The following is a 12,051-nucleotide window of genomic DNA, read 5'->3' on the forward strand; positions in this document are numbered from 1 at the left end:
AATGTCCCTCAGACATTTTTAGAGGTTCCAGGCCTTGGTCAGAAGCATTTTAGGCCCTGGCAGGCAGCTGCAAACAGCTGTGATTTTGAGTTTGAGCCATGGAATGAGTTACCAACTTTGGAGGTGGAACAAGCAGTCACAAAGGGTTAGATAGTATAGTAAAAGTAGTTACAAAACAGAGGGTAAATTTTTTTAGTATTGTACAGGGGGATTTTAACACTTGTACTGGGGGGTTTTTACTTTGTACATGGGGGTCAGAAGTTCTAAGATGGAGGGAAGTGGGCTGATCCTGTTCTTCCTCCTTCTTTTTCCTTGCCTCCATGTTCTTGGTGATGTTGGCACTCACAGATTGGTTTAGAGTAGGAAAGCACTTGGTAATATAGGTAGTAGGTATTGGGGGGAAACTATAAACATGTAATACGTAATATATCATATAAAAGACAGCAGCAGCCCTGGGCAGGGGAGGGAAGAAGACAGCAGACAGAGAGGATGTCAGGGTGTGTGTGTGCCTCTGCCTGGGCTCTGAGCAAACCACAGCAGCCCGAGAAGAAAATCTTTTAGATAACTCACAATAAACTGCCTTGAGACCAAACAGCAAGAGCCTGCACAGTTTTTCTTTGGAAGCATGGGTTGGAGGAGGAATTTCTCCACCAAATGGGACCCCAGAATAAGTCTGGGGTTCTCACACCAAACCCCAAATAACACCCCAAAACTCTGCAGCCCTGGGGAGCTGGGAGAGCCAGGAGCTCAGAGCGCTGCTCCAGGGCTGCACCCGGGGCTTGCAGGGCTGAGAACTGGGAATTAGTTCCACTTTCTGCTAAAAATGCCTTTTTATTTGGTTAGTCTAACAGGCTGCATTATTATTTACCACATGTGAATCTCCTCAAACTGATTAGAGCTGGCATTTCCAGCCATGAGATGAGATCTGGAAAAAGGTAATAAGGAAAAATTATTTCACAAGATTTTGCACTTTAGATTTGCAGGGAGGATCAATTAAATTTAAAATTTAAGGGCCAGACTCAACCCTAAATCTCCTTTATGAAAAAGGAAATAGTTAATTCCCTTATTTGTTTTAATTCTTGCTCAGCAAAACCCAAGGAAGTTTAAGATACTGCTGGTTTTGAGTGGTGCTTTTGGATATGACTGGAAGGCAGCAGTGAATGCTTGAAAAACATCCTGTTAACACTTTACTATCTTTAAACCCTGAAGAATTATGGATGTCTACGTGGCTATGGAATTGCTGGGGAAGTAACTGTTTCTGGATCACCCAAGGAAACTTGTTAACTATTTTCCTGGATATTTTCTTGAGTATATGGATTTTTATTTACTGATTTCTGCCAGGGACCAAATGGTGCTGAGTGCCAGACATTTATAAAGCACAATCTCTATTTCAAATAAAAAGTGGCCAAAATGGTCAGTTAGGCTGTGGAAAGCCTATTTTTCAGAGATAGAGAGAAGGAGAGAAGAGGAGAGTCTTGCAATGAGTTCATTCCCCCAGCAGCTAAGTGGACATTGTTATTTTTTGTAAAACGGGTGTGGAAAGGTTAAGGACCAAATATGGATGTGATTTTTTCTGTGGTTCAGGTATTTTATAGGGTTGAATACACCTTAAAGCCTCCTTCACATGAACCTGTAAATGAGAACCTCTCCATAAAACCTTGCTTACGCCTGCAGAAGTGTAATGTTTAGCTCTCCACGAGTAATAGTATTGAAAGCTTTCCTGGGCAGGGGTCAGGCCTATTTTATTGTAAGTGCAGATCCATTCAAAGTGCAAAAGGACTGAGCTAAAGGACATCTCGATATTACAGTGCTGTTCCTCCAGCTCCAGCCTAAACGACCTGAGCAGGGCTGGGGGTCGTTGCCCCAGGGAAAGATCAAACTCACAAAATGACTCAAAAATGGGGAGGGGGCAGCTCTGCAGGTTTGATTCCTCTGCTCATCTCGGGCTGAAATGAGATATTGACTCCATGGGCTAACATTGGAGCCATTCATCCACACGAGACGGGTGTCTGCTGGCAAAAATTCCCCTCCAAATGGGAAGAAAAAGATGTTTCCATTATAAAATGATTGTGACCACTCAGCTGCAGTATTTTGCCCTCAGCCTCAAATGCATTTCTTGCATTCCTGCATCAGCACACCACCTTAGCGGCCCTTCACGTGCAGCACCACAGCAATTCATCATTACCCAGTCTCCAAATTATTCTAGTGTTGATTAAATTAGTAAATGCAATCACAATCTGAAGCAAGTTAATTGAGAGAATTTATTTGGCCCTGACAGTTTTATGCATGTTTGATTAAGTATTATAAGGTTTGTTTTTGATTTTGCATAATTTAACTTTAAATCCTGCACGGGGTGGGGGAGGGAGCATCAACTATTAATGACCAAAATAAACCCTTTTAAGACACATATATTTATGATTTATTTCTAAAGGCAGTATCTTCCAGATTTTTTTTGTTCTGTTGCCAAAGTGACGAATATGTTTAAAGCAATATTTTGAGCCGTCCGCTTCTCGCTATAAATCTTGCGAAATGTGCACAATTCATTAAAAGTTTTGAAAGAAGTACAAGTTAGCATTTATATTGCAACAAGTGACATATAAATGTGTATGTTTGTCTTCAGAGCGGGCCATAAAACATCCGAGGCCTCGCCGGCCGCGCTGACGGGGACTGATGGCCCGCTCTCGGGGCCGATGATGAGTTTCATCACAAATCTTCGATGCTGTCAGCACAAAACTGTTCAATCAACAGGAATATGAGTTGTGTCTTTAGTAAAATTAGCACGGGGAAGAAATACAGCCCTGAGGGCTGTGGGCGGGTTCCCTGCGGGCTCTGCTTGGAGCCTTCCTTTGGGATCTGAGCTCTCTGAATGTCAAAGCTTCCATCGCTGCCTGACCCCGGGGCACCTCCTTCTTTATGGAGCATTTCAGCAGCAGAGAGGTCAGAACGTGCCAGGCAGAAAACTGAACGGGGCTCTGCTGAATTTTGTCACAGAATCAGGGAATGGTTTGGGTTGGAAGGGACTTCAAACCTCATCTCATTCCATCCCTTGCCAGGGGCAGGGATGCCTTCCATGAGATCTTGAGCTGAAGGTCACCTTGACCTAAAAAATGAGAAGGACCAGCCTTGGCAGTGGTGCACACCTGGTTTTGGGTTGTGGGGTCACTCACTGGAACTCCCTGGGGTTTTCTGGAGGGTAGGAAAGACCTTTCCCACCCAGGAGGACGCCAGGAGCCCCCACTGCCACTCTGCCATTCAGCAGCACCCTCGTGATTCCCCGAGGCAAGACTGGAAATGCAAAGTACCTCCATCATTTTATTATTTGAGCTGAAATTCCCATCTCTGGGTTATGGCTCCAGTCCCAAAGAAAGGCAGAGGGAAATAAATGGAATGTGGGTGGTTCTCCTGCTGATCCAAGTCACCAAACAGCTGTTCCCAGTTCCAAGCTACTGGGGAAATTCATCAGCTCTGCACATCCCCTCCTCCCTCCCACAGTGTGAAAAATACCTATTTTAGGATTGGCTTTTTGTAAATATTACAATGAATATTAGATGTGTAATGTTAGAAAGTTTTGCTGTATTAATTATCTTAAGTAGTGTGTTAAATATATTTTTAAGTTATAACACAATGTTAAAATAGAAACTGTGCTATGTAAGCTACTTTTCAACTAGCTCAAGAAAGAGATGAGATAAGCAAGAAACTCGTCACACAGAGATAACAGCAACAGGGCAGATGAAGAGTCACAGCAGAAAAGGAAAACATTCTTCCACCTTCTCTCCATCTTTATGGAGTATTAAGGGGAAGAAGTTGACAAAAACCAGAAAAGTTCTTAATTTGCAAGAATTAATTATTTTTATTATTATTTTTAATTATTAATTTATTATCATTTATGCACCATGTATGATATCTGTGAATATGCAACAGGCTGTTGCTTTTAAGGGTTATTCTTTTGTTCACAAGGCATGCTTTTGGCAGCTCAGTGCCCAAGAACATCCTGATGTCTGTAATTATTTGCTTTTTATTATCTTGTAATTGTCCTAACTCTAGATTTTTATTACTCTAATTGTATTACTATTTTTATAACCATTTTATTAGTATTAAATTTTTAAAAATTCTAAAAACAAGTGATTGGCATTTTTCACACACAGGAGGGGCGTGGAGGACATGGAGATGCCAATTTCCCAGGAGAACTCCCCAGAATTCCCTTAACCAGTGTGAAAAACGCCAATCACTCGGCTTTTAAAATTTTAAAAAATTAATAATAATAAAGACTGTAAACTCTGGGTAACCCCGCTGTAACCCCCAGTGTGACCTCTGTGTAACCCCAGTGTGACCTCCAGTGGAAACCCTGTGTAACCCTGCTGTAACCTTGGCATAACCCCGGTGTGACCTCTGTGTAACCCCGGTGTAACCCCGGTGTGACCTCTGGTGGAACCTCTGTGTAACCCCTGTGTAACCCTGCTGTAACCTCGGCATAACCCTGGTGTAATGGCAGTGTAACGTCTGGGTAATCCCGGTGTGACCCCCGGTGTAACCTCTGTGTAACCCCTGTGTAACCCCGCTGTAACCCTGGTGTGACCCCTGCTGTAACTTCTGTGTAACCCCAGTATAACCCCGCTGTAACCTCTGTATAACCCCGGTGTAACCCCGCTGTGACCAGGCCCCGCCGCTCCCCCGTTGCCAGGGTAACGCGTCCCCCCACTTCCGGCGCGGCGCGATGACGCCATTCCCGCGCGCCGCCGCTCCCCGCCCGCCGCCGCCGCCGGAACCGGAGCAACCGGGGCCGCCCCCGCACATGCGCAGAGCGGGCGCCCGGCGGCCCGGGCCTCGCTCCGCCCGGGCCCGGCGCCGCCATGGGCACCACGGTGAGTGCGGGGCGCGGCCCGGCGCGGCCGTGGGCGCCGCGGGGAGTGCGGGGCTCGGCCCGGCGGCCACGGGGCTCGGGCCTCACCCTGCGGCGGCGGGAGCTCCGCCCCGGGGCGCGGCGGTGCGGCGGCGCTCGGGCACTGCCGCCGGGCCTGGAGATCCCCGTTCCCGGGGCGAGCCGCGGCCGTGCGGGGCCGCCGGGGGAGGCCAGGCCGAGCTCCCTGCCGGGGTCGGGGCGGTGTGGGAGGAGCCGGTGTTCCCGCCCCTCCCGGTGCTCCCCCCGGCTTTAGCCTTTCTTTGGCATCGTCCCGAACGTCGTGCGGCTCCTCCCGGAGCGCTCGGGGCCCGCCGGGGAGTCCCGGCAGCCCCGGCAGGTCCGGGTGGGCGCGGAGGTTTCCGCTCCTCGCTCCCCGCTTTAACGGAGAGGCAGTGAGAACGCGGAACGGGAATTTATTGGAATTTATTGGAATTTATTGGCGTTTGAACGCCCTGGTGCTGGCGGTGCCTCCAGCTGGAATCCTCGCAGCTCTGGGGTGATGCCCCCAAAAGACCCAGTTGGCCTCCAAAATTACAGAGTGGGTTTTGTCCAAACCTGCAAAATACAGATTGGAGGATAATAACAGAATCAAGTTTTGGGGTGGAAGGGATTTAAAAACTCGCCCCATCCCACCCCCTCCATGGGCAGGGACACCTTCCACTGGCCCAGGCTGCTCCAAGCCCTGTCCAGCCTGGATTTGGGCACATCCAGGGCCTATGGAGGATTTGCTATTCCACATTCACTTTGGAAAGTCTGTGCTCCCTGCTTCGTGTTTCATGTAAAATCTGTGGCAGGAGAAGGTGACCAGAAGTTGGTTGGGATTTTCTGTCCTGGCATTGAGTAGCAGCTCCCTGGTTGTTCCCAGCATGGAATCCATACATTGCTGAGTGCTGGCTTCTTTTTAGAGTCGTCATGGGCTTAAAAATTCATGCTTGAGGAGAGGCCTCAATTGTGAGCATTTTAATGCACAAAATGAGCAAATTGGACATTATTGTGTTGTTTTTTTCTTTTAGATCAGCTCCTGTACAGAGAGTTGTGAGTTTATGAAGCACCTCAGCAGTTTCTGTCACTCTTCCTAGAAGGTGGCACGGGAAAACTTCACTCTTTTGTTCCAAGAATTCAGTGGCATCCCAGAACGCCGGCGACCTGCTGAGTTGGATGGCAGCACCCCTAAAATGTAATAATTCAGAGTTTATTTTGTCCTCCCAATGCTCCAGTGTTGATAGTTGAGTTCATCCAAAGAGCATGAACCCACCAAAGGCTGTTTGTTCCCATGGTGGGCGCAGCAACTGTTCAAGGGTTTGCTGGCAAACTTGGTGAAGGAAGTTGCAGGGAGAGGCTGCCTTGCCAGGAATGGAATGCTCTGACTCCCCAGCATGGGATTTTTTGACCTGTCTTGCTTTAGTCCTCCAAAAATATCTCTGGGAGCAAACTCTGCGCAGTTCATGTGGGAGGTGTGTGGGGTCACATGCTCCAGAGCTGGGTTGGGTTTAGGTTCAGTGTCTGAGCAATTCCTGTGCCTTGCAAAAGCCACATTTCTAGCTGGCATTTCCTGGCTCCAGACAGGAAACAGGGCAAGAGGCACCTAAAATTATGAAATTATGAGGGTGTCTGTGATGCTTGAGGAGAACCCTTGGTTTCCTAAATTCCTTAAATCATCATTTAGCCCTTACTCCTTTTTGGTAGTCCCTGATCCATGTAGAGCCAACTCTGCCTCAAATTTCTGTAAGGGCAAAAAGGATTTGGAACATGGAGCTGAGCAAGAGAAATCAGAACTGGAATTTCCATTTCCATGGAATTTGAGGCAGGAAGCAGGCAGAGACTTCCCTACTGATACACATTGAATCAGAGCAGGATTTTGATATCAAAAATCCTTTAGCTTTATCATTTGCTCTGTGGTTAGTTCTGTTAGTAATGAAACTAAAGAATTCTTGAAGTAACTCTTGAATTAATTTTAATTTTCAGAGCAGTCAGATTTTTGGTTCAACAAAGGAAGGATCTGCCTGGATCTGAACACTTGGGTGTGTGAGGGGTCTGGGGAAGTCCCCGTTGTTTTCCAGCTTTATCTGATGAGTGCATTGTCATTTCATAATTCCCGGAATTTGGCACATCAGAAGCCTGGGGTGAAGCAGAGAGCAGCTCAGAGGCTCCTGCTCATCACTCACAGGACAACAATGGGTGTGTGGAAGGATGTTAAGATTATAAATCCTAAACACTGCAGAAGATCAAGATAATGTCACTTATCTCTGCAGGTCCCCAAGGGGAGAAATAAACTGGTGGGTGCCTTTGAAAGGCTGCCTGGCCTTGCCTTGCAGTGACAGTGAGAGCACAAGGCTGGCTGAGCCAGGGGAGGTGCATCCTGTGGAGTGTGAAAAACATGATTGCCTCATTGTTCTTCCAAGACCTTCCATTATTTTCAGTTTGTTTATTTGGTGAAGCTTTGCCAAGTTTGGAAATGAGCACAAATCTGGAATCCACTTGCGAAAGTACTCAGAGAACTTTTTTTTTTGTCTTTTAAAGGAAATGTGACCCCATACAAACACATACATTAATATTCCTGCTCTCACATGAATATTATCGCTCAGGTGGGTGGGCTCTTGAGGGTGGCTGTTAGATTAGGAAAGATTTATGAATTAGCCAGGATAATTTCAGACCAAACCTCTTTGCTGCATTTACACTGGATAAAGTTTATAACAGGCTGTTGCTGGCTGGGGAATTTATTTGGAACCTGGCATGGAAATTAAGTGTATTTATGTGGGGAATAAGAAACAAAGAGGCAAAACAAAGATGTTTTAAGGAAAGAAGTTGATGTTTGGGAGGCAGTTGTAAGGGAGCGCTGATATTGAAATCAGCTGGGATAAGTTGCTGTATTCAGCAGCTTCAGGAGAAGTGAAGTTTTCTATTGTCTGTGATATTTAGAGAAAGTTTCTTGTGTCAGTGTTGTTTCCCAGCACCAAACCCACTGTACCTCCCCACAGGTGTCTCCAGCACAGGGTTAGCCGTGCCAGGCCAGCTGCGTGGTACTGCCATCTGATGTGTGCCCAGTGAGCTGGGGTGGGCCTGTATTCAGCAGCTTCAGGAGAAGTGAAGCTTTCTATTGTCATTTAGAGGAAATTTCTCTTGTTGGTGTTATTTCCCAGCACCAAACCAACCTGCTCACTGTGCTCCCCGCAGGTGTGTCCCTCGGCGGCTGCCCAGCGCTGTGTGGTGCTGCCCTCTGATGTGTGCCCAGTGGCCGGTGGGCTGGGGCGAGCCTGTATTCAGCAGCTTCAGGAGCAGTGAAGCTTTCTATTGCCTGTGATATTTAGAGGAAATTTCTCTTGGTATTATTTCCCAGCACCAAACCAACCTGCTCATGTGCCTCCCCACAGGTGTCTCCAGCACAGGGTTAGCCGTGCCCGGCTGGCTGCGTGGTACTGCCATCTGATATGTGCCCAGTGAGCTGGGGCGGGCCTGTATTCAGCAGCTTCAGGAGAAGTGAAGCTTTCTATTGTCCTTTAGAGGAAATTTCTCTTGTTGGTGTTATTTCCCAGCACCAAACCAACCTGCTCACTGTGCTCCCCGCAGGTGTGTCCGTCGGCAGCCGCCCAGCGCGGGGATAGCTGTGCCCGGCCGGCTGCGTGGCGCTGCCATCTGATATGTGCCCAGTGAGCTGGGGAGGGTCTGTATTCAGCAGCTTCAGAAGAAATTAAGCTTTCTATTGTCTGTGATATTTAGAGGAAATTTCTCTTGTTGGTGTTATTTCCCAGCACCAAACCAACCTGCTCACTGTGCTCCCCGCAGGTGCGTCCGTCGGCGGCCGCCCAGCGCGGGGATAGCCGTGCCCGGCCGGCTGCGTGGCGCTGCCATCTGATATGTGCCCGGCGGCCGGCGGCCTGGGGCGGGCTGCGCGGGGCCGGGCCCGATGCCGGTGATCCCCATTCCCCGGCGGGTGCGCTCGTTCCACGGCCCGCACACCACCTGCCTGCACTCGGCCTGCGGCCCCGTGCGCACCACGCACCTGGTGCGCACCAAGTACAACAACTTCGACATCTATCTCAAATCGCGATGGATGTACGGCTTCATCCGCTTCCTGCTCTACTTCAGCTGCAGCCTCTTCACCTCCATCCTCTGGGTGGCTCTCTCGATCTTGTTTTGCCTTCAGTACCTCGGCATCCGCATCTTCCTGCGCTTCCAGTACAAACTCTCCATCATCCTGCTCTTGCTGGGGCGGAGGCGGGTGGACTTCAGCCTCATGAATGAACTGCTCATCTACGGGATTCATGTGACCATGCTGCTGGTGGGGGGGCTGGGCTGGTGTTTCATGGTCTTTGTGGATATGTAAATAAAACCAAGCGCATGTGGGATCAGGAGGTGATTTTTCTTCTAGCCCTGAAATGTGTCAATATCCTCAATATCCTCTTCTTTTTTTTTTTTTTTAATATAAATTAATTTATTTCTCAGTGGTAATTTTTGTGCATAAATTAACGTGCTTGTCTCTGGAATTTGTATCTGTTTGAAGGTGGAGGTGCCATTTTGATTATCAAAGTGCAATACTTGACTGGGTGTTTTATTCTTTGCACAGTGCAAGTTAGTGTAAGTTTCTTTTAATTAAGAGCTGATTTTGCTGCTGTTCCTGTATTCATGTGGCCATGAAAAAGGCAATGATTTATCTGGAGGACAGAAGCCAAATAATTTTGCACTCCACACTCTTAACTCATCTTCACCATTTTCCTAAAAATGTTCCTTAATGTCTCAGACATGTAATAACTATCTTTCTTGTAGGTTTTTCATATTCCTAGTAAGAATGTGGGCCCAAAAATCAGCAGACTGTAGGGCTTTGGGATTTTTTTCCCCTTTTATTTTTGGATTTATGCAAGACATACATTTGCCCCGCTCTCCTGTTTCATCCACTTTAAGGTGATTATGTAGCTTTGAGTGGCTTTGTCCTTTTCAGACATTTAGTGCTGAGTAATTGAGTCTTTCCCTACCAGCACAAATCCACGGGAGGGATGGGAGCAGGGCTTGCTATCATGTGCTCCTGAAATTCCCAGTCATGGCAAATCTGTTCTCATTTTGCAGTGATTAAGGGGGACCCATTGCAGTGATCCTCAGTGTTGAGATGCTGGCGTTTGGTTCTGCTTTTCCCTGAATTGATTAATTCCAGAGATTCTTCTGTCTCACGGAGCACAACGAGGTGAGACTTACCTAGGAGAGATTGGAAGCAGAGTGCAGTCTGAGCTGGCAATAACTGCTCCCTGAAATGACACAAATTGTTCTACCTCTGCAGCAGGAGAGGGAGGGTCACTGCAGAGTGTTGCCAACAGCTCAAAAAAACAGTTGAATTTTAAGCTCAGTTCCATTGGTCTTGATCTAAGATGTCACTGTGCAGTCAGTTAAGTAACTATTTATGGAGCCCAGAAGCTGGCCTAAAGTTTATTTTTATTCTGCTTTTGTTTGTTTGTTTTGCCTTATGATGGAATATTGCCTTTTCCCCTGCATTCTTTAAGGAACTGTTTGAAAAAAAGTTGGTAAAAATTATGCAGAACCTTTTCCCCTCCCTCCACGAAATCTTTGGGGTCAATCATAGGGTAATAAGCAAGAGTGAAATTATGTAACTGGTTTTTTATCATCTCCTTGGTCAGAGCTATGAGTTCCCAGTTGCACACAGGGAAAGATCCTTCCCATTTCAGCTTGTGAGTGGTGCAGTCTTCTGCTGACATACTTTGATTTGGAGGCTTGTGGATACAAAATAGAGAAACTTCTGTGTGGAGCCCAAAGCTGAAGCACTCCCCAAAATTCTCTCATTATGCAGTGTTACAGATAATACAGCTGAACAGCAGAACTGAATAAATAATGGCCACGGTGGTGTGAACTTTAGATTAGCCCCAAGAGAGGCAAAGACTCTTTCTGCAGCAAAGATGTAGCATCAGCATCTGTCACAAACTGGTGTCTGGAACTTTCCTCCCAGCAGAGAGCTCCCCAGAGCCTTTTCTGGGATTGTTCTGTGGACCCCAGAAGCTGAGTGGCCTGTGGGTGTGAGCTCCAGCTCGCTGTGTGTGCACAGAGCTCCCAGTGATGCCCAGCCCGGTGCAGCTGCCAGCCCGGAGCTCTGCAGGCTGGGGAGGCTCTCAGAGAGGCTGTGCTGCAGAATTCCTGCAGAAAACCTGTCACAGCCCCTGGCAAACAGCCCTGGAGTGGGCTGGGAGAGCAGCTGGCATCCTCCTTGGGTGCTGGGACCTGGTTTCACACTGAACTTCAGCGCTCCTTGGCTAAAAGGGTGATTTGTGGTGAGTTGTGGTCCCCTGCCTGCCTGGTCCTCTGCGATGGACACACTCAACTGCTTGGCCAAACCTGGGCTGGTTTGAGGAGATAAAGGCCTGGGCTGTCGGCAGGTGCTGAACTCCTCTGGTTTCAGGGTGTTCTTTGAAAACCCCCACAGGAACAGGGTGACACGGCCGGCTTTGATGTGTGTGAGCCCGTGAAGCCAGCAGCCATCATGCGATTAACACATGAATAGCAGGTGGTTCTCCCAGCGCTAATTTGGTCAAGGAACAAAGGAGCTTGTGGGTACGAGGAGTCTCACAACCTTTTTCATCACTTGTAATTTGACTGCGAGCCAACTGCTTTATGCCATAAATATGACAGCCCGAGTGAACCTTTTTTGAGCTGTCCCTGCTGAGCAGCTGCTGGGATGGGGGATCTGCCCTGGAGCTGGAGCCTCACAAGGTCACTCCTGGGGGCTGAGAGACCCTTGCCAAGGGCAGATGTGGGTAAGTGAGTGATGCTGAGCAAAACCTCGTGTTCACAGAGCATTAAAATCTCATCTTGGGAGCCTCGGGTCGTTGTCACGTCCTTGGTGAGCAGGAGATTGTGCCTCACTTTTGCACCTTCCTTCAATAAAGGCCGCTCAGATTTCCACTGGCCCTGTGTTCTCAGGAAGAAGGACGTGTCCTCGTTAAATCACAAAAAATAACCTGTGCCAAATGCCCAGATGTTCCTCCAGAGAGGCCCTGGGGCTGAGCTGATTTAGCTCAGTGACTCTCCCAGCATCTTCTCCAAAGGTGGCCAAGTACCTGCGCTGAGAACGCCCTGAGGGTCAGGTCTCCTGTGCAAAGAGTTAGACTATCCCAACATTAAGTGATTGAGGTGCCGTGATGTTCAAAAATCTC

The 12,051-nt window shown here is 48.0% G+C and overlaps 1 protein-coding gene across 4 annotated transcripts; it reads left to right on the plus strand.

Annotated features, from left to right (window-relative positions):
- The first annotated feature begins 4,792 nt into the window (after nucleotides 1-4,792).
- TMEM250 (transmembrane protein 250) lies at nucleotides 4,793-9,246 on the plus strand. 4 transcript variants are annotated; one of them, XM_085556275.1, is made up of 3 exons: nucleotides 4,793-4,862; nucleotides 5,914-6,077; nucleotides 7,879-9,246. In XM_085556275.1, exon 3 carries the CDS (start codon nucleotides 8,805-8,807, stop codon nucleotides 9,222-9,224), a length of 420 nt encoding a protein of 139 aa, XP_085412401.1. In that variant the 5' UTR covers nucleotides 4,793-4,862; nucleotides 5,914-6,077; nucleotides 7,879-8,804; the 3' UTR covers nucleotides 9,225-9,246. The 4 variants fall into 4 exon arrangements, with proteins under 4 accessions (XP_085412401.1, XP_085412402.1, XP_077644040.1 ...); XM_085556276.1 differs by having other exon boundaries at nucleotides 8,075-9,246; XM_077787914.2 differs by having other exon boundaries at nucleotides 8,684-9,246.
- The last annotated feature ends 2,805 nt before the right edge of the window (nucleotides 9,247-12,051 follow it).

Source organism: Lonchura striata, chromosome 17 (assembly GCF_050655825.1).
Source record: "Lonchura striata isolate lonStrDom1 chromosome 17, ASM5065582v1, whole genome shotgun sequence".
Classification (NCBI taxonomy): domain Eukaryota; kingdom Metazoa; phylum Chordata; class Aves; order Passeriformes; family Estrildidae; genus Lonchura; species Lonchura striata.

Excerpts from the sequence above, each read along its gene's own strand:
- TMEM250 (XM_085556275.1), top strand. The coding sequence starts at position 8,805 with ATGCCGGTGATCCCCATTCCCCGGCGGGTGCGCTCGTTCCACGGCCCG.